This window comes from Leptosomus discolor, chromosome 6, assembly GCF_034619465.1.
Source record: "Leptosomus discolor isolate bLepDis1 chromosome 6, bLepDis1.hap2, whole genome shotgun sequence".
NCBI classification, from domain to species: Eukaryota; Metazoa; Chordata; class Aves; order Leptosomiformes; family Leptosomidae; genus Leptosomus; species Leptosomus discolor.
This window is the reverse complement of record NC_141396.1, coordinates 21,823,577-21,846,322: the sequence shown is the minus strand read 5'-3', so window position 1 is coordinate 21,846,322 and position 22,746 is coordinate 21,823,577. Positions and strand designations below refer to the sequence as shown.

The following is a 22,746-nucleotide window of genomic DNA, read 5'->3' as shown; positions in this document are numbered from 1 at the left end:
TAACAGGAAGTGGTCTTACCTTCCACATTTTTGCTGAAACTCTTTAGCTGGCGGGAGAAAAAGGGAAACAGTCTGCTGTAAAGGGTCTAAAGTCTGTTTCCACGCCTGTGTTTCATATGGAACAGAAAGTATGTATATTTAAGTAGTACTCTTTTCCGATGAATGATAGAAATAACTGTATTTCTCAAAGTGCAGGAGCTTTTCTCTACACAGCACATTGTGCTTATTCCTACAAGGTTTTCGAGATATACAGCATTAGATATTGAGTTAAGAAATAAAAGCTAGATGTTCTTGTTCAGTTTTGTTTTATTAGCCCAAGCAGCTTTCTTATCTATTGGGAAAACACACGGCAGGCTGGTGAAGCTTGTACAAGGAACAAATTCTGGGACAAATAAACCAAAATTGTTATTAACAAAACTGTGACTCTTAAATTTCTCGAACCTCAGCTTTGCTTTCATTATCTCAATGACTCTCTCAACTTTAACCAAAGCCCAAGTACTCGGAACCTAATCACCTCTAAATAAAATAGACAAAACTCAGTTGTTTCTAAGGTGGAATATGCCAATTATCCTTAACTGGCCAGATCTAAAGATTCCTCTTAGAAGCTATCAGTTAACCCTTCTCCACAACTTTTATCATATCCCACAACACAGAAGAAACTGTCCACAAAAATGAGCAGCCTCAGCAATGAAACAGAAATAGAGCATAAGCACTGCTGGGTCTGTACTTGGTGACGTGGTGCTAAGCAAAACATTTGTCCATACATATGAGTGATATCAAACTCTGCTGGCAGAGGCTAAAACAAACCTTCCTAGTTTTATGTAGAAAATACATAGGCTTATGTAGGTACAAAATTTTCATCTCCTATGAATCAGGCTATCTCATTGCACATGAACTCGGTAAGAAAGTGATAAAAACCCATCAGCTATGTTAAGAAAATGTCTTGCTTCTACCCTCTAAGATTAACTAAAAAATCTTGGAAAAATAAACTTGTAACAAATTTCACCTAGAAGGTTGTCAACCAGACTTTGCAAGATGTCATAGTCAAATTTGTTTTGAAAGTTCAAATAGACTATGGGTCAGCTCTGACAGAAGGGGTGGGTTTCTTACTTTATCCACTTCTGAAAGTTCATTGAAAAGACGCATATGTAACAGGAAAGCATCATTAGCTCCACACGCCTCCAAATTCTCCTGGGTATCTGCTCAAATAGCAACGCTGTTGGGAATGCGATCTGGGGACAGGTAGTAGTAAGGAAGCTTTTTGTTCTTGTTGCGCTCAGTGACGGCATTGACAATCTCGTCCAGATTCTTGCGGAATTTTGCCATAGCCTCTTTCACTGGTTTCTCCACGAAGTGTTCATCTGGGTACATGCCCAGAAACAGCTAGTTGAAAAACACCAAGAAATCATGCTTTGAGAAAGCAAAGGCTATTCTGTTGCAACACTATGTCATCCAGCAGAACAACACTCAGAGCGTCACAAATGCTACTGTTAAAATAGTACTACCAGTATTTAAGCTAGCCTACGCTGGCACTGCCAATGAAAGATACTGTGCCATCCTCCCTCCACTGCTGGCTGTTTCTTTCCATCCCTGCATCTTTCTGCAGTGCTGGTTCAGTCTATGCAGCACAGTCTATGTGGCACCTCCTCCACCTGCAGGGAGCTGATCCACCAAAAAATAAGCACTTTTATTCAGGCTAGTGGTCAGCCAGATCAGCTTCCCAAGCCAGATCTCTGCATAACCACTCAAACATTTGTGCTGCTAAAGAAAAGGACAGCATGGGAGGGGAATGAACAGCCAAGGATGAAAAAGGAAGACAACTGCTTCTTTCAGTGACAGTGGAAGTTTCTGTTGACTTAAAAATGTCCTTCAAAGTTGAACCTGACAGTTGCTTTAGTCAGCTTGGACTCTAAGGGTGCCCGGATTGCCAATATGCATACTGGCATATTACCTGCTTTAGGTAACTATTTGCCATGGTACTACCCATACTACTAGCTTCTCAGCTGAAATCTGCTTTCTGCTTAAAAAGAAACTTGATTTGAAGTATCCTCTGTCTATCATCTTCCATTTAAGGATTTCAAAACACATCCTCCAGACACCGCCCTTGGGTGAGACAACCAAATACCTACAACTTAATTTTACATGAAGGAAATGGCTATAGACCATGCTGGCAAAGCCTCCTGTAGAATTCCACACCAGCCAGGCACAAGGCACAGCTGTAGAGCACGTGGCACTGGGGCAGATTTTCCAAAGGGACAGGACATGGGAACACAGCAGTACTGTAGCTTCTCCACCAGCACTGCTGGGGCAAAGGGTGGAGAAAACCCTTGTGCCTCTGCAGCCCTCTTCATTCCACACCAGCATCCTTACTCAGCAATGCCACGCTTGAGTTTAAAAACTTTCATTTTGGCTGAAACACAGCCTCAGAGTCAAAATACGACTTCTTGCTCAGAGCTGGTTTGCATCTGGCAGAACAAGGGCAAACCCACACCACTGATATATCTCCCAAAAAAAGGCAAACATGGTCAAGTCAAGCACAGAGCAGCACTACGATCTCATGAGTCCATGTGGTCTTGCCATGGCCCTTGTGGTCTCACCTACACCTCCACCACCTAGAGAAGTGAGGTTGACTTACTTCATTGTCTTGGAATTGGCTCAAGGCCCAGACAGCTCCAAGATGCCAACAAGAACGTCCCCTGTCTGGCAGACTCTCCACAATTTGCTCGATGGTGACTGTCCCCTTTTCTGTTGGAGGAGGGCAGCGCATTGTTGGTGGGGCATTGGGAATCCAGGAACACCAGTCATACTGCACAACAAAGTGAGAGAACACAGTGAAAAGCTACGGTGGCTGGTATTCAGGAATACTGCAAAGAAAATCAGGAGTCTTGACACCAGGGAGCTTGCTTCTGGCCTCTTGGAAAGAGAAGATGCTAACTAAAGGACAGAGAGATGCTCTAGAGAAGGACTGAAGGAGACAAGGAAGTCCTTACTGTCCTCCTCACAATCTCACAAGGGAGAAAGTTGGGTTGTCTAAATGGGAGCAGTTAATTTGCTAACCATGGGCATGCACCACACAGCCCAGATTCACCAGCCAGTCCAAAGACTTTTATTAAACAAAGATCTCCTCTGATAATCTGAGGCAGCCTCTGATAAAAAACCCTATAATTGATAAAATCTCCTTTTCTCCAGTTACTCTTTTCTGCAAAATTTGCTCTAAGAACACGCCCACAGTAGTGTGGTCAGGCAGTAAGTGAGGCAAAGGATGCTGGTGCATCATGGAATATGGCATGTGGATGTGGCCATGGTGAGCACCAGACTGGGAACTCAGAATCACTTCTGGCCTTCTTCAATGTTGTGGGATGGTGATGTCTCATTTTGCCTCGTATGTGACCACGAGTTTTGCCGCCATCTGAGGTGTTGCACTCACTGTAACTCTTTCTTTTCCATTTTTCTTTTTCACTACTCCTGCCCTGCCTGGAGGAAAGTCCATTTCATTTGTCTGCCATGCTTACACTCTCCAATGCATAGCCATCTCCTCCTACCCTCAGTTCTCTCTCTGCCATTTTTTCCCATGGCTGAAGATCCTTTTGCTGATGGGCTGAATGTCCTCTGCATGCCAAATCCCCCCTCTCATTCTCTGAAGGCTCTCCGCTAAGCTAACAGCCTGGGCAATATTAAGAGACCGTTTCTTAGTGATACTTGAACAGAGAGGATTTCCTGAAAGGGAGGTTGGGAGATGTCTCAGTCACTTGTAATGACAGTTTAGAAGTGAATAGTCACAGAGGTCCTCGGTCATCAGTGTGACACAAGAATGCCACCACTCTACACCTGCTCCAGGGCTCCTGAGCTGCAGGGCTGGACAGGAGGATCAACATGGAGAGTGATGTGGGATGTGTTTGGGAATAATCACCATAGGAAAGATGGTCTCCCTGATTATCTGTGAGATCATCCATGCCTGAAGCCAGGACATGTGCCAAAAAAAAAAAAAGCTCACTGAATCATTGAATCATCCCTCAAGTTGGAAGGGACCCATAAAGATCGAGTCCAACTCCCTGCTCTTCGCAGAACTACCTAAAACTAAACCATATGACTAAGAGCATCATCCAGACACTCCTTGAATTCTGACAGGTTTGGCACCGTGACCACTTCCCTGGGGAGCCTGTTCCAGTGACCAAGCACCCACTCAGTGAAGAAGCTCTGTGCAATACAGACTGACAGAGATTTGCTTCTGGCTGTGAAGTCTGCTTTCCAAAATGCCTTGATGTTGGAAGAAACGGCATTTGAAAGGCAGGCTGTTACTATAGTTTCAGGGTAGATACACATCAGTAAAGGCAGGCAGGGGTAACACACGCTGTCAGTGTGTGACACATTAAACATCACAGAGGAAGCTCAAAGTTGCCAGTTGGCTTGCAAACTCAACAAACAGGCAGCAATGCCCTTTCCATGTGTTGGGAATATTAAGCACATTGGTACTTCTGAAAACTCATCCATACTGACCAAAGCCTAGATCCTCACAGACATACTGCTTCGAATTTCTATATATGTCAGTGGGAGTTAAGTATCTAGATATCACTGAAGACTTTACCTTGTAGAGGCTTGTCTGAGCTGCTGCAGAAAGTAGAAGTGGACATCCTGCAGACATGCAAGGCAGCTTTCAACTAGTTAACTCAGGACCCTCGGTAAATGTTCCATCAGGCCAGCTAGATAGCTGTACTGCTGGGACTGAGCTGTTGGAAATAGCCAGCTGTACAAACTCAAGGACAGACGGCTTATGCAGCTACATGAACTGCAGTGACAGCACGGAGCTGCGCTGCACATGTTCCCTAAGCCACATCTGAAAATGGGGCGTGTGCTGCTTCGGCACAGGCATACTGCCAAGTTAGTGCAGCTTACGATAGCAACCCATGGTAGTTGCCCATGCATGCGCTCACAGCAAATGCAAAGTAAAGCCATTTAGCGTAACTCATTGCATTTCATTGCAGAATGTGCCACAGACTACCAGCACATATCATAATCAGGCAGTTCAGGTGATGTCTGGAAAGCATGGCAGGTAGACTGTGCACCTGAACCCTTCAGCATTTCTGAAAGGGGTCTTAGCAACCCATTTAAATGCTTAAAAAAATTGTTCCCCATAACAAAATCACTAAAACTAAAACATACAAGTTAGAACCCCTAAATTTGAGCTTTGGTACACATTTAGGACTCAAAGACGCCTTTCACAGCTTCTAAAATACTTGTTTCCACAGGCTTCATAGGGGTTCGCACATGGATCTGCAGTTAGGTTGGCCAGAAAGAGTAATGTAATGCCTATACATCTACTAAAAACATTTCTCAGACCCTGTAACGGGTCTGCGTGGCAAGGTTTTGGTAGCGGGGGGGGGCGGTTTATAGGAGTGGCTTCTGTCTGAAGTTGCTAGAAGTTTCCCCTACGTCAGATATAGCCAATGCCAGCCGGCTTTAAGACGGACCCGCCGCTGGCCAAGGCCGAGCCAATCAGCGACAGCGTTTTTCGCCTCTGTGATAACGTATTTAAGAGAGTGAAAAAGTTGTTGCGCAGCAGTAATTGCAGCGAGTGAGAGGGATGAGAATATGTGTCCTGCAGACACCAAGGTCAGTGAAGAAGGGGGGGAGGAGATGCTCCAGGCGCCTGAGCAGCGATTCCCCTGCGGCCTGTGGAGAAGACCACGGTGAGACAGGCTGTCCCCCTGCAGCCCATGGGCGGTGGAGCAGATGACTGCCTACACCCCGTGGAGGGCCCCCACGCCGGAGTAGGTGGATACCTAAAGGAATCTGTGACCCCGTGGGAAGCCTGCACCGGAGCAGGCTCCTGGCAGGACCTGTGGCCCGTGGAGAGAGAGAAGCCCACGCTGGAGCAGGTTTGCTGCCAGAGACCCCGTGAGGGGGGCTGACACTGGAGCAGTCGGTTCCTGAAGGACTGCACACCATGAAGGAGACCCACGCTGGAGCAGTTCGTGAAGGACTGAACTCGTGGGAAGACTCACGCTGGAGAAGTCATGGAGGACTTTCTCCCGTGAGGGGGACCCCCACATTGGAGTAGGGGAAACGTGTGAGGAATCCTCCCCCTGAGGAGGAAGGAGCAGCAGAAAACAACAGTGTGATGAACTGACCCTAACCCCCATTCCCTGTTTTCCCCCCTGTGCCGCTGGGGGGGGAGGAGGGAGGAAAATTGGGATCAAAGTTATGCCCGGGAACGGAGGGAGGGGTGGGGGGAAGGTGTTTTAAGATTTAGTTTTATTTCTCATTACTCCTCTCTGAGTTAATTGGCAATAAATTACGTTTTTCCTTTAATCGAGTCTATTTTGCCCGTGATGGTAAATGCTGAGTGATCTCCCTGTCCTTATCTCAACCCCACAAGCCTGTTGTTATTTTTTTTTTTTTCCTCTCCTCTCTCCTGTCCAGTTAAGGAGGGGGAGTGATAGAGTGGCTTTGGTGGGCACCTGGGATTTTGGCCAGGGTCAACCCACCACAGTCCCTGCCCTGGTAGATGCACCTCCCAGCCCAGAAAGAAGAACAGTCTTCCCAGAAATTCCTACCTGACCAAAATTCACAGCTGCATGCTGGGCAGATGTGGTGAATATTATCACTGTGAGATATTCTGCTAGCTTCTCTCGTGTCCTGATCATCTTGGGAAACCCTAAATGAGGGAGAAGAAAAGCTTAAGTAACCCAGCTATGAAGTAAGCCAGTTACCCAGTAGTAATCAGGTACTCAAATGGCACGAGTTAAAGGACCGTGCAGCAGTCACTGAAGAGCAGGGCATTCTCTTTCTGAATTTTGCTGTGTGGTCTAACAGGAGCTTCTCAACCTCTCTGTGCCTTGGCTGTCCAGCTGTAAAAACAGTGTGATCCTGCCTTACCTCATACAGGTTTGTGAGGCATCACCACTGTTTCCAACGTGACATTCCTTAAGGGATGGGCAAAGTATAACTACATCTTTAAAAAATACTGTATCCCTGTCCTCTCACCCTACCTACCCTGCAACAAGGAACTAGAGAGTCCACAGGGCAGGGGCCTCAGATGCGATCTTTTTCTTCAGTCTGCAGTGCAAGCGAGGAAGGTTCATGCCAAGGAGCAAATGATCATGCGCTTGTATTGATAAAGGGCTGAGGCCCAGCAATCAAGTGCGCTGGAAGTAAGAGTGCAGAGAGAGCTTATATGCTGAAATGGGAAGTGCAGAAATGAGAACTCCTGAAAGAGAAACAACAGAATGAGGAACAGAAATAGTTGCATCAAGCTGTCCTTGAAGGGGAATAATCAAATAGAGCTATAGAAAGAAAGAAGGGAATAGTCAGGGACCACGGGAATACCTTGCTGCCAAAGCACGCCCAAGCCTGTATCTCTCCTACCTCCACTAAATCACAGTCCTCTGTTGTACTCCCTGTCTCAGCCCAATGTGACCACAGGTCTCAGGATACCTAGAGACCTGTCTGCACCCTGGGGCAAGCTGTCCTTGCTCAGGCTGCCTGCGCCAGCTGCCTCACATCTCCACCACCAACCTCATGCAGATGTAAACTCAACCTGAGAGGGGCAAGAGGCCCATGGTAGCTCTAGCCAGCCACCAAGCCCAAAGAGGAGAGGATGCACCATCCCCTTCTGTGTCCTCCTATCCTAAGCACACTGTGCTCATCTTTAAAGGGGCTTGGCTTGCTCCTAGTCAGAGCAACCCTCCCAGGGCAGGAACGGAGACTGGAGAGGGAGACCTGGGCGCAACAGCCTCCCCCATTTATCCCCTTTCCATTCTTTACAGACCCAGCCAAGTCGTGTGTTGTCCGTCGTGTGTCGTGTCCCCCCCCCCGGCTCTCTTTGCCAGTCCTTGGAGCGGGGAGATGCTGCAGGCCTGGCAGGTTTCCCATGTGTAGTGGCAGTCCTGCCACCAGTGGTGCTTGTAGCATCCCACTCCAGTTCTAACCCTGGAAAAGCTCAGTACTTGTCCTGTATCAAGATACTTAGGTCAAGCACGAAGTTCCTACTAGCAGACCATTTCTAAGCTTTTCCTGAGAGACAAACAAAAATGATAGCAACTAGGTGCCCCCCAATCCTTTGTTTGTCCAGGTGAGTAGAGCCCAGGAGGCCGTTATACACCAGCGCATATTGGTAGTGAGTAGAAACAGCGCAGTTTTGCCTGGAAGTCTCACACACAAACATGTGTGCATGCAATGCCAGAGCCATCTGCCCCGGATCGCTGGCCAACAGGTGTTTTCAGATGTAAATCAGTCAGGACAGTATGAAGAATCCCTGTCCACCTGTATAAATTCCTGAAAACCTGATTGGACAAAATGTGAATGGAAGAAAAAAACACGTTTAGAAAAAGGCAGGAGAGTGTTAATTCAGGTGGGAGAACAGAGACATGTAATGGATGAGAGCTCCTACAGCCAAGTAATGGTTTGCAAGAAATGAGAGGCAATGAGAGCAGACAGAGCAAAGGAAAATATTTCTTGAAAAGAATGATGAGTATCTGCTCTTGAAGAGAACAGAACATCTCAAAGATGACACAGATGCTGAACAAATGTGAAGTGCTGCAAGATACTCCTGGGGGGGGTTCTTACTTGTTCTTATTTGGTGCAAGGTTTGGAGGAGAAGATTCGTCTCGCTGCTCCTTGTGATTTCTACCCGTCTGCCTGGTGGTTCCAACAGCACACACAGACAGCCCCTCCCCTAATGCTTAGAGCACGAGCAGATAAGATCAAAGGACCAATCCCCAGTGTACAGAGAGATTATATGAGTTGCCCAAGCTCATGGTGAGAAACTGTGGCAAAGGAAGGAGCTGTTTGCTGCGGGAGGGAGGGCCTGATCCAGGTCTCGCCCATAAAACTGAGCACTGCTGGCAGCAGGGACAAGCTGCAGACCTAGCTGGGCCATCATACCTTACCTGAGGCCTTCACGCCCCTCATCCCATAGACGTAAATGTCTTTGACGAAGGCCTGCAGCTCCACATCCTCACACACCACTTCGTCGTTCTCATAGTAGATGTGAATCACATCCTCTGCAAAACTGCAGACACGGGAACAAGTGAACAAGACAAAACGAAAAGGAGAAAGCAAGCCTGCCATTCTCTGAAGACGACCTACTGACCTTGCAAGAGGAGTCAGACGCTGTACGGGGAAAGACAGAAGGTCAAGAGCAGGTCTGAACACCCTCCTACGTCCTTCCCACAAGCAAGGGGAATGCACAGAGGCAACTTTGATTCATTTCTGACTGCAGCATCACTTCCTCCCCCAATAAAAACATGCTGGACCCTACTGCATCTCCTGAATGGTCCTGTGTGCTTTGTTCTCTTACTTGAGGCTTTGCTCCTGCCCAGACCTCTGTCATCACATGTACATCTTTTTCTTCACTTAATACAGACTTGCTCTGGCATATCCACACTGAGAACAGGGGTTGCCAAACTGTGATACCAGCACCATACCCTGTACGTGGGACACTCCAAAGCTGTTCCTGGATACCATTCAAATAGTTGATCCCCTTCTACCGCACATGCTTTTCACAAAACCCAAGTGGCACAATCCAAAGCGAGGGTGGCCCCGGAAATTTCACCCGGGGAGGAGAGGTCTAGAGCTCTTTCCTACACGCACTGCATACAGCAGACATCTCCCTGTTCACTTCCTCTTCTCAAAATCCCTCTTTCTATAAAAGGTTCCCAGGCTACCTCACCTCAGAAAGAAAGGCTCCTGAAACACTGAGATAACAAAAATAGATCTGAAAGCAGCAAGAATAGGTAAGCCTGATTTCCTGAAGATTCTCATTTCATGACTGACTGACTGGTTAACTGCACTATCCTGAGATACGCTGTTAGCTCTGCAGGTACCTATAATCTCTTGCTAAATATTTTGACAACAACCCATAGGGTGAAACATTTCACTGCAGAAGCTGACTGATGGGATTAAGAATTGTTATCCAATACAGATTTCTCCCCTAATAAGCTATAAATTTATTGCAATTTGTGTCCTTTTACAAATCTGTCAATGTGGTTTCTATTAGCCAAGTCAAGAGTAGTTATTGAGGCAGACAAACAACTGCACAAACACCAAGAGGTTTAAGTAATTTTGACTTCCAGAGGAAACCAAAGGAAAAGAAAAATCCTGCCACACACAGACAAAGCTGCCCTGCATGAGCTCTGCCTCCACCACCTGGAACCTGTACCAAATGCATACAGAAGGTAACCCCCCTCTTATACAACAGCAACATTTTAGACCCCGTTCCATGCAAATATAAGTTAGTGTATGAAGTGTGGGTGAGGTCTTTTGGGTTGGAATATCTTTGGGTTGGAATATCTATCTGGGGTTAGATCACAAATAAGAAGGTGAGTACTAGAGAAGGGGTATAAAAATTTGCCATGTGAGCTTCATTGTTTCTATAGGGACAACCGTATCAGCTTTCTTAAGTCTAGGCCATCTGCCAAGTGTGAAGCAATGCTGGGGATATTTCATCAAGAGTGAAGACTGACACCCCTGCAGAGTGTAGGAGGTTCATGGTGACTAGACACATGCATGACAGTGGGTTCATGGTCAGAACATCACACACTCAAAAGGGCACTGCCCATATCAAACATAAACCAAATTATTCACTTACGAACAATCTCTTAGCCAAGTTTGAGGCAGTGTATCCAGCTAGGGTAACAGCCACAGTCAAACTAAATTGAGTTGACTAAGTACTATCTGGTATTTGAAATGGCATATCTCAATCAGCAAGGAACACAGGAAAGAGAAGAGGGACAAAAAAACGGGCTACACCAAGACAACAACCACAGAAAAGTTATAACTTCCTTTTCTCTCAAATGGGCACTAACAATTGCAGGAAACATTGCAAGATAACCCCTTGCCAAAACACAGAGAAATCACAGGAGACAAAGGTGTATCCAACACTTCAAACACTACGCGTGCATTATAAACCGCCAACTTTGTGTACACAAAAGACCTGATTTTTAATGAACATACTTTTCAAAAGCCATGAGACCAGAAACAGCTGCATATTTAGGAAGCAACTTACGCCACGCAAAAATACATTGTTTGTTAAATCAAATGCCACTGTAGAATAAAACCCATATGAATCATTCTATTCTGAGGTAGTGTTCCATATCTGAAAAGGAGCCACGTTTGTGTGGTCGAGCAGCCTTGCAGTACCTGACTCAGAACTGATGCCCTTCCTGACAAAACTTGGGCATTGCAAGATTAAGGCATTTTAAGAAAGGTTTTGCTTGAATCAGTTAATGCCTAATTTATTGAGTTTCAAAACACAACTCTCATGCAAGCCAAGCTCACATTTCCACTCCATAAGAACCTTGACGAGCTCCCATGGCTGGCTCAGAGAGCTGGCTTCTCTCTTGGTTTGTGCATAGCTAAAAAAAAAGAAGAGCTAATTAAATTCCCTTTGCAGGGCTAAATTCCAACTCACTAAACTCTGAAATCCCATAGAAGAGTACATGCTTATAACAGGGCCTACAGGGCTGAAAAAAGCGGGGATTAACAGTCTTTCAAGGGTGTGTGCTTGACTATATATTTTTCCTCAGATGAGATATGCTGGATGGAAAAGGCACCACTTGACTAAACAGCCCAGGTGCTGTTCACAAGGCTGTGAGGAAGAGCAAAGTGAGCAGAGAGCAAATGAAATTGTGTCTCTGTGACAGTGAATTATTAGCCACTTCGAGAACTACGGTCTCTTACCTCTTTATAGCCTCCCAGACTTTAATGCCGTCATCCCGGTAATAGTAGTAAGGGATATCCTCTTTGCTGTCCATCCCTTTAGCTTTGATCTCCTCAGGGAAGCAGAGCGAGCTGTAAGTCAGGTCTTTCATGGCTCTCTGCACCATTTGTACATGTCCTCCTCCACCTGTAGCATTTGCCTCCAAGAAGAACGGCAAGACAAGAACATAGGAGATTATGTTCACTTTGTGCTAAGAGTGGCTTCCCAGATTCACAGGAGATGGTATTCAAAATGCTAGTGAATCTGTTTTTCAACGAGAAAACCACACCGCCACTCAAACAAATACCGCACTGCAGAGGTCTACTGCAACTTGCATTTTGACTTCAGAGATTTCACACCTCTCCCATGAATCCCTGTTAATATCCACATTTTCTCCATAGGTACAGCACCTGCTTATAATGGAATACAGCAATAAAGTACAGCAACATCGAAGTGTGAACCCAATGTACTTTCTGCCAGCCCTGTGCTCCAGAACTGACATGTGTGTGAAGGAAGGCAGCCAGGGGTGTGTTAGAACTGGGCTTTTGCTAAACCACCCACTGATGCTGCATAATGGTTTAGGAGAAAGTGTTTAGGAATGCAGGCTACCATTAGCCACCCTGGAATTTAAGCCAGGAAACCAGTCCCGCTGGGTGGCTACTGATGAGGACCGACCAGGGTTTCGGTATATGTTCGGTATATTACACTTGGGAAATGTTAACACTTGGAAAACACAGTGTGTCCACAACAAACAGCACTGAAAAACTCTTTAGATAATCACTGCACAAAAGCTCCCAAATGTTGCTTTCCTAGCATATGATGCTCGTGTTGTAGCAGTAGTCAGCTTACACTTATCGTCCTCCGTCTCGTTGTTCACCTACATCAGAATCAACAAATTCTGGAACTCCAGGATCCCCGCTGGCAGGTCTCAGCTATACACTCATCCCATATGCACAGGGCACGGGCATTATGCTTCTGTTCAAAGGGATGGGAGTGCCCGACAGGTCTCCACAGTCATCAGTGGAGTACAGAAGACAAATAAGGTGCCTGGATTTAACCTCTGTTTTCTCCTTGGGTGAAAAACTTTGAAGCATGGAAGCTATTTTTGATCTGGTAACAGACGTGTAAGGGGACCTGTCCTGAAACACAGGCTCCCTCTTTGGAAGGGCTGCTGAAGCCTCCCCACACTTCCCATTTGCTGCTAGCATGTTCTCACAGAGACTGCTGCATGCCAGCCTGTTGCAGTGCCTAGATGCAGCATGCCATCTGGGGTAGCCAAGGGAGGAAGAGCTGGGTACACGTTAAATACCAGGGCAGTCAGATTTAGATGTTCAGATTTGGCCTAAGAGCTGCACCACAGATCACGATATACGGCTGTGTTTCACTGACTCAGATGAAGCTGAGCTTTAATCCTAGCGGATCTGCGGATCTGCAGGTCTGCTGTTTATGGCAATTCAAGAAGACAGGCTGGAATCTACACCCATTATTTCTGGGCTTAAAAATCTACCTTATCTACACATCCTTCTCTGAGATGAAAATTTCCTTTTGCAATCACAAATTCTTTTCCTCACCACTCTGCCCCAAGATGAATAACTGAGTACTTAAAAGAAATTGGGGGCTTAACCACGTGCATATATGTGCAGCGATGTATGTGCATATTATGTTACCTTGCACTCCTATACTCATACGCCAAAACCACGACAGCTATGAATAAGTGAGATACTGACTCAGTACTGACATTGGCCAGTTCTGAATTGGCTACTTAGAAGTAAAAGACGACATCTTCACTACAACAAGGCATCAGTTCTACGTGCCAGTTTCTCAAGGGGTATTAGTTATGTTTGCCCTTTAGTAGAAAAGTCAAGAAACAAGGCGATATCTGGTGGTTAAAGGATAAACACACATATGGAACCATGAAGAATAAGGAAGATTCACAAATGGGATTACTTACCTTGTCAAAAAGGCCACATTCACAGATGAGCTGTTCTCGGGCTTTGGTATTGATGGCTATTGTGAACCGCATATGTGGCACCAAGAGCTGTGAAATGGGACAAACAGTGAAAGAAGGCAAATTCCCTGATTGAATTCAACAGCAACCAGGTGTAAAGTCTGAAGTCCAGGAAGTCCTGGTGGCTTAGCTGTATGTTGCCTTGCAGGGCAACAAACCAAACTATCTCAGCTGAGCTATCACCAGCACTTCCTTTTGGTTTGTCAAACTAACATGACCCACATTAGTCACATGGTTGCTCCCTGATCCACATACATCCCTTCATGCAAGAACCAACCTTAAAGAGGGGATGTACAGCAGGCAGCTGCCGGAACATAGCTATGCTGAACACCTCTGACACTAAGTGTGTCCGTAGGAGATGGGTCACTGTCTGGTGGATGTGGAAATCAGATGAGCGAACCCAAATTTTAGCTAGCAGCCAGTCATAGGTGGCATCTGAAGGAAGGAATATGGGATTGTCTGGCCCGGGCTTTTGACCAAGCTGAAAGATATCAAAAGAATACAAAACCCCAAGTCATTCATGTTTAAGATGAGACAACAAGCAATGTGTCCCTCTAAAGACCCTGACAGTATACCCACCTGGATCGCAATGGGTACAATTTTATTCTCCAAATTCTTATACAGCAGACAGATGGGTGCAGCCAAGTACTGTATTGTGCACGGGTCTGTTTTATTGGCATCCACACCATCCAGCAGCTCGTAGTCCACAATGAAAATGTTTCCTTGCTGGAGAAAAAAAAAAAAGAAAAAAAAGAAAAAAGCACTATGTGTTTTAATGCAGTGCAAGCAGCGAGGCTTGGAAAAAAGGTCGAGAAGTCTTGGCCAGAGGCTGGCTTGTGCCCTGTGGTTATGAGTAGCCACTGCCCCCCCTCGATCATGGTGGCTCAGGGATGATGCCATTGAGACAGCACGCACCTTTACACAAAGTACCTGACTTGTGTCTGCTGAGTCTGATAGTGAGCCCTTCAGCAAAGAGTGACTATATACTTGGCATTCACACAGTGACACTAAGATGCAAACAAGTTTCACACTGCCAGCTGTTTGTTTGTGGCCGTTGTACAAACAAAAGCAAGGCACCACCCTTGCCAACCCTTCTTCAGCATGTTAGTTCAACTCTGCATGTGACAACACAGTAAGACCCTACCAGGAAAGAGAGAGGCGCTTTCCCCTCTGAGGCAGTCAGTCCATCCCTAAACTTTCAGAGGAAACCACTGAAAAAGGACCCTTCACTTCCTGGCGACATCTCTTTAACTGGACCTGGAGAAAGGCATGGCCTGCAGCTCCAGGATAGCAGGAGAAAACACTAGTGTTGCCAGTCTGCAGAGACAACCAGCTTTGCCATGACCAACCATACAGCCTGAAGAGAGGAGATGTGGCTGAAGGCAGTTAGAACAGGGTTTGGAAGTTAGAGGACATGAGAAGGAACAGATGTAGTCTAACCCAACTCAAAGCCGTACCTTCACTTCCTCCTCCAGGGTCAGGTTCCTCTCCAGACTGCATTCTACCATATCCATAGTCACAGGGAACTTCTTGGGTATCTCTGTGCATCTCCGGATCAGCACAGGATTGCATCCATTCAGGAACTGGTAGCCAAACATAAAATCTTCCTTCCAGTGCTGCATCACATATTCTAAAGAAAAAACAAGGCTGCAGCATCAATATCTCCTCTGCATCAATATCCTGCTGCATTGTAGGATTCCTGCTTTTGTTCCCACCTTTTGCAATACTGCACTGCAACTTTGACTAAAAAAAGTAGCAAAAAAAAAGGACTCAAAACGTGCCATCAAATTTTAAGAAAAATCATTTAAGTTAAATGGACAATGTAATCTCTGCTTTTCACTTTGAGAAGAATTAGAATCATAGAATAGTTAGGGCTGGAAGGGACCTCCTAAGGTCACCTAGTCCAACCTCCCTGCAGTGAGCAGGGACATTTTTAGCTAGGTCAGAATGCCCACAGCCCTGTCCAAACTGACCTGGAATGTCTCCAGGGATGGGGCTTCTACCACCTCTCTGGGCAACCTGTCCCAGTGTTTCACCACCCTCATCGTAAAAAATGTCTTCCTTATGCCTGGTTTTAATCTGCCCTCTTTTAGTTTAAAACCATCACTCCTTGTCCTATTGCAACAGGCCCTGCTAAAAAGATTGCCCCCATCTTTCTTATAGGTCCCTTGAAGTACTGGAAGGCTGCTATAAGGTCTCCCTGGAGCCTTCTCTTCTCCAGGCTGAACAACCCCAACTCTCTCAGCCTGTCCTCATAGGGGAAGTGCTCTAGCCCCCTCATCATTTTTGTGGCCCTCCTCTGGACCCACTCCAACAGATCCATGTCTTTCCTGTGCTGAGGACGCCGGAGCTGGACACAGCAGTGCAAGTGGGCTCTCACCAGAATGGAGTAGAGGGGCAGAATCACCTCCCTCGACCTGCTGGCCATGCTGCTCTTGATGCAGCCCTGGATACCATTGACCTTCTGGGCTGTGAGTACACATTGCCAGCTCAGGTCCAATTAAATTGTTAATAATTTGTTTCTCCATGTACAGAAGCAATGAGGAGTAAAATATTCCACTCCTAAGAAAAATCTCTCTCCATCTGCAAACCACCTTCTCAGGTCTTCCATGATGTTTTTAATCTCACTCTTCAAATTCTCAGGGTATGCAGTACAGAGGGATGAGTCCAAAAAAGAAGGCACAGACAGGAGAAGGGAAATACAGAGCACTGTGGGCAGGGAAAGAACAGCAGTGGCTGGAGCGGTTCTCTTGGTTGGAGCTGGGTGAGGGTCACCTGGGGAAGAGTTCTGACTTTGACTCAGTAAAACTGCTCATTCGTTGTTTCGCTTGTTATAAAAACATTTTTTTTCCTCTGTTTATTTTTCAATTGCTAATATAAACCTATATTAACATCTCTTCTTAATAAAATGCTAGTTTTGGGTACTCCATCTCTTTTCTACTAAATGTGTAGTACTGCTGGATGTTTTCCACAATTGCAGTGTTCTGTTTCATAATGTCATGTTGCCACTTCATCCTACAAGTTCAGAGTCAGAAAAAACATGATTGATGTGAAAAATCCCATTGGTGTCTGTCCTAGGTTACAGTGTAAAATGTGCCAAAAGGGAAAAAAAAAAGTATTCTATTACCATCTTCAGGAGCTGTTGAGACCAGGTGGGGCGGTGCTCCCTGCCTCCCCCCTCTGGACTATCTCCTGTTACTGGCCACAAGAATGCCTTATCGCCTGACCCATCGATAACTCGCTCCTGGGCTATCTCCTGTTAATGGCCCATCAAGGAACTGCCGCACGACTCCCCATCCCGTTGTGAGATGCTCCGCCCGGGGGGAAGGAGCCAAGCAGTCCATGCCAAATAAAAACTGAGATTTCGAACACCCTAGCAGCCTTCTTCCACTGGATTCCCAGAGGAGTTTTTCACCCCCACTGGAGTTCCAGAGGACAAGAGCTACCTACCTACCACTGGACCTTCGGAGGAAGACCAGACCCTTTTACCTGATCGCTGCTTCAACAGAACTACATCCATCGCTTCAGGAGGACTGCAGCCAGCATCTTATCGGACTGCTACTGCCACCCTAACAGGGTGTCAGGTTGTATTTCTGACTCTGTTAGTGTAAACCAGCGGGTTGTTTGTTTTTCCCTGCCTTGTGTTATATATATATATATATTAGTAAAGAACTGTTATTCCTATTCCCCATATCTTTGCCTGAAGGCCCGTTAATTTCAAAATTATAATAATTTGGAGGGAAGGGGGTTGCACTTTCCATTTCAAGGGAGGCTCCTGCCTTCCTTCGCAGACACCTGTCTTTCAAACCAAGACAGTGTCTTCAGGAGAAAAATAGTGGAAAAAGTTTTCCACTATTGCCTATTTTCAGACAAGGCAGAACTTTTTCTTAAAGCAATTTATTTTTCTACAAAGGGTGAAAGGATGAAAAAGATAGGCCCGAAGGAATGCAGTGATCATTAAAAAAAAAGTCTCGAAACTTACAAGACCTTCTAACAGAGAAGAAAAAAGTTAAGTTTACTTAAAGTTGACATTTACATCATCTCTGTCAATTGCACAATGAGTCTGGAGCTCTATCTGAAGTTTACACCAAGCAAAAAATGACTCATCGCCTTGGACAGAAACTGCATGACTGAAAAATGCCTTGAACCACCTTCTCCATTAGCCCTGTTTCTGCCAAGGCTTGCATATAAGCAGATTCAGAGTTGCATTAACGTAACTGAAACCGATGCTTAACGTTTAAAACTCAGAATTGGAGCTTTCCTCATGAGTATGGAAATCTTATCAATAAAATTAGTTGTAGATACTATCTAATTTTTTTCTGTTAAACGTACTTTAACAAGCAATCTTATTAAATGTAACAAATTCCTGTAATTAGCTTTTAATAGCTCTGGCCACCTTGTCTGCTTTATTTTATACCTGAGACCACAGAAATTATTCTTATTTCTGTTAACTGGTCCTTAGGCAGCCTGAAGAACAGCAAAACTTCAGAGCAGTAGGGACAAGTATTTTCCTTTGCAGAGTCTGAACAGGCTATTCACACACATTTGAGGAGCCACACACTAACCAATTTACAGTACCTGTGTATCTATTATATCCAATATTACAGTAAAATAAATACAGTTGGGTCTGGCTCACAGACCAAAGGCTTCCCAGCCCTGCTTTACAGAAACGACACCATGAAACTCCAAACCGCGTATCTGTCCGCAATTCTTTTTACTGTGTTTTCAAGTAACTACTAAGATTTCCATATTGAAAAGGGTTAAAGAAAAGACGTATTTTTGTAGTATTTTGTTAATACTACATCAATGGAGTTTTTAACAGTATGAAAGATATTGCAGAAACTGAATGGCCCTGCATACAAAAGTGAAACAGCCTTAGTTAGAGAGGGACTTTTGTCTTCTAGTAAGATGTATGAAATGGCAAGCACAGCAGGATATTTAATGCAGTATGCACGACAAATTCTGACACATTTTTGAAAAGCAATGATATTTTGGATAAATGCTACAAGCCTTTTCAGGCCTAGCTCACACCAATTTCCAGTATGAACCACAGCTCCTCAGGTTGTGGTCTGATGGCTCATCCTGGCTGCAGCAGGATCAGGTGAAGAAGCTACAGCTCCCAGGTCATTCCCAGCTCTTTGCAACCCACCCCTAGATCTGCTGGCGTAACAGCATGGGCTTTCATGCCTGAAACAAATCCTGTCAAAATGACTCCTGTTGGGAAAAACTTACTGCTGAAAAGCATTTGAGCTGCCCTGTGTCATTGACACAAATGGCCCACAAGAACTGACCGAGGGGAGCTACAAAGTGAGGTTATGACAGAAGAACTGTGGCAGTAGTACCCTCATTGTGTTGGGACAGGGTCAAGAAGCTGGGACTGTTAGCAGCAGTGTAACCAGGACTGAGCACATGGCTGGGACGTTAGGCAACAGCCTTTGATCTGGTCTGTGTAAGAGGCAAGAGGGGTCACCCTCGTACTTGCCTTTAGTGGAGAACATTTCCAAACATGCCTCCTTGGAGATTTTCCATGTATTTAGATGGCTGAAGTGGGACATACACAATCGAACTTTCAAAAATGCCTTAACAGCTAATACGCTCTGAAAAGCACTCCCAGTAAGCCATCTCTAGGTTTAGATGTGAAATACTTATGAAAACTTGTCCTATGGGACTTGCACCTACCTGAAAACACATTTCTAAAAGCCAGAAGGGACTATGATGCCCAACTGGCCTGACCTCCGGAATAGCTCAGGACAGAGAAGGGTCACTGATCAATTCCCAATTTTAGTCTGTGTGAGATCATAGCTTCGCTTTTTGATCTTGCAGGCTGTGGTGTGTTCAGCAGCCCAGGATTACAGTTTATTTATCAAAAACCATGGGAGAGGAGAAGTGGCCTTCTAGGCTTAGAAGTGTCTGTCAGGCACTTCCATCCTAATCAGGTATGTACAAGACAACTAATTAGTCGTTCTACCATGCAAACACTAGTGAATACTGATAAACCCACCAGAGATTGTGTTGCTGATTCTGACAAAGATCCTCTCAAAATCTGCAAAATCACTCCAGGAGGACTGGAACATATGCATGAAACGGTTGACATAAAGATTCTCCATCCTAAAAATGAAACAAAACAGAACATCTCTGAAAAAAATAATCTCCAGCTTCCTCAATACCCTTCCCCGGCTGTTGTTTTGAAATCCAATCAGAGAAGAGTGAAATAGCATTCCCATCAGATAAGGGTGAAATATCATCCCCAGTATGCCACACTAAACACATTCTTCTGAATGTAGACAAGCTGATTGTGTGCTGGCTTGGGTGTGTTCCCCTGGCTTGCAGAACCTATGCATATTGCACCTATGCACAAAGTAGGCAAACCACATAGATCTGGGGCAAAATATAGCATCTTGCTACTCAGTTCTGGCAGAAGGGAAACTGCTGTGAGTGGCACATATGGAGGCAGAGCTCTGCTTTGTGGTAACTTGCTAGCAAGCATTTGCCCTTTGACACCTCTCCCTCCTTTTCTGATGTTTCCCTTTTGCAGATCTCCAAGCCTCTTGATGGCAACCCAAAGTCCCTAATAGAAGTTTCTGCAAGTCCTAGCATGGATGATGTCAGACTTCGCACTTGCCTTGAGCGGGTTGCTTCTGCCACGGCTTGTCTTCACTCTGGGAGGATCATACACTGTGACACTGGAACACAGGAGGGTCTACCTGAACACGAGGAAAAACTTTCCTTTGAGGGTGACAGAGCACTGGAACAGGCTGCCCAGGGAGGCTGTGGAGTCTCCTTCCCTGGAGATATTCAAAACCCACCTGGATGCAGTCCTGTGCAACCTGCTCTAGGTGAAGCTGCTTTAGCAGGGGGGTTGGACTAGCTGATCTCCAGAGATCCCTTCGAACCCCTACCATGCTGTGATTCTGTGATCTACAGTGAAGTTACATTTACATTAACTCTGATCACAGTTGCCCAGAAGTACTCATTCTTTCTACTCCTTCTGTCTTGTTTCAGATTATTCCCTAACTGTACTGGGACCGCTGCTGCCTGTAACCACAATCCACTTCCACTCAGGTAGTCCCCTGTACAATGGGAGCCTTTGGCCAACGAGCAGTAAAGTGCACACAGATGGATGCGAAGGAGCATGGCGCTACAGTCATAGATGGCTTGTCACATGTTGAAAGATGCATTTTTAGTTACATTAGAACAGGGAGGTTTGCAAAACCTTTAGGTGTTTTTTCTTAATCAGATGGCAAGGCAATCACCCCAGACAGAGATTCATCATATGCCAAGATGTGTTTCTTGGGAAGAGGTGTCTAATTGCTTTCTGGAGGTGCACAGCTCTGTCCTGTGAGGAAAGCTGTATCAAAACCTTATATTGACTATCTTAACTTCTGAAACGTTATCTTAGATGAGTATCAAGACAGGTCAATCCATCATTACTCATCCCTGAACTGGGAAGCAGTGATGCTGATCACTGTTGACAGAACACAGATAAACTGTCCAGAAAGCCCTGCACTGTTAAAACTACTGAATTCTTGATGCTTTTGCTGAAGAGTGGCATCGCTATGCTGTCTCACAGACTCAGCATTATGGCAGGAGAGCAGCAAGTAGGGAGACTTCTGCTTAGGTCTTGGTGGAGTGGGCCCAGTGTGGTGGGAGGTCTGTGCCTTCCTGAGTGTGCATCCCCAGTGCAATCTGCCTCTTCATAAATTTCAGAAAAACATTCAAACTGAGGCTTCTCACGTTATCTGTCCAAAGTTTGTTCCAAATTCTCAGTGGGAGGAGGAAGAGCAGAAGGAGAGCTGTTCACGTACCAAAAATATAATAATGGAGTTAATACTCCGCTGTCAGAAAAGTTGTCCTGGAATGGCTCCACTTGCTGCATTTGCCTTCACCAAATTTCTTGCTGTCTTCTTCCTAGGAATTTTGTGTTGTTTCCTGTTAGCCTATGTAAAAATAATGTAAAGCAGCAGAAGAATGGACACCAGCCTCCTCCACTTGCTAGCTCACAGGGTCCCTGCAGAACATAGGGCTTTAAAGGGGAAATCACTTTCCTCTGCAGGACAAACTCCAGCCTCAGCAGCATCATGGTGAATTTGGACATTCACTTCAACAAGACAGAGATCTGGTGTCTGTTGTAGATAAGCCACAAGTGTCTTACCATTAAAAGTTTTTAAATGCTGAAATATGGTAAATTGCAGCATGTGTTTTCTAAGACATGGTCATGAAACAGAGTCCTGCAGAGTTGTCTGCCTGAGGAAGTTTTTAACCTAATAGACAGCTGTAAAGATTTTTTGCTTGTCTCTATCTGTACTTTTCATGGAAAATGCCCTGCAAAATCTGAGTGCAGGGTATGGAAAGCAGACATAGAGACTTGTCTACAGCAGAACGTCTCTGGTCTTAAAAAAGATGCCCTGAACTAAAAGACAGCATATAAGGCTGCTGCAGTGAGATTGGCACAGCTCCACATTACCTACCACGCGCTGTGTCTGACACCCACTGTCAGCCCAGCAGCTTGCTGCTGCTGCAACAACACTGAGCCGGTGTTTGGCACAAGCTAGTTGCAGAGCATCCTGCGGCTTTCCACACTGAGGGAAAATCATGTGGTGCTTCATGCTAAGAGCAGGTAGACGATAGTTTCTAATGCTGAATATTTCTGAATAACCATGCGGGCAGGCCATGAGTCCAGCAAAGAGCTACCTCTCTGGGATAACAGGCCAGCACTTGGCCAAATCACACCCCAGCAGCAGGATGTGGGTAAGCATCACTTTTTCTCTCCTCTCTCAAAAGGGAATTGGAGGATGCTGGGCTTGCAGCAGTGCCTTCTTGTGTTGACACACAGGACTATGACCCTGTTTAGTCTGGGAGAAAAGCCCTAGAGGACTCCTTCAGCCACATTTACAACATTGTTCTAGAGTTAGACCCTGATCTCCCACTGGCTGCTGGCAACATGTTGAACCCTGGTGATCCTGCCCAAGTCCAGCTCTTAGAAGGGAACGATCTTTATTTCCCCAAGCAAGACAAGTGGGGAGAGACAGTTTATGAGTTT

General features: G+C 45.5%; 1 protein-coding gene across 1 annotated transcript; it reads right to left on the bottom strand.

Annotated features, from left to right (window-relative positions):
* Window positions 1-288: 288 nt before the first annotated feature.
* Window positions 289-20,840, bottom strand: LOC104353676 (polyunsaturated fatty acid 5-lipoxygenase-like). The gene is made up of 11 exons (XM_086467294.1): window positions 20,722-20,840; window positions 19,708-19,814; window positions 15,164-15,336; window positions 14,286-14,432; window positions 13,984-14,187; window positions 13,650-13,736; window positions 11,680-11,858; window positions 8,889-9,010; window positions 6,555-6,655; window positions 2,636-2,806; window positions 289-1,383 (listed from the first exon to the last, which is right to left on the bottom strand). Exons 1-11 carry the CDS (start codon window positions 20,838-20,840, stop codon window positions 1,204-1,206), a joined length of 1,590 nt encoding a protein of 529 aa, XP_086323420.1. The 3' UTR covers window positions 289-1,203.
* Between the last annotated feature and the right edge of the window lie 1,906 nt (window positions 20,841-22,746).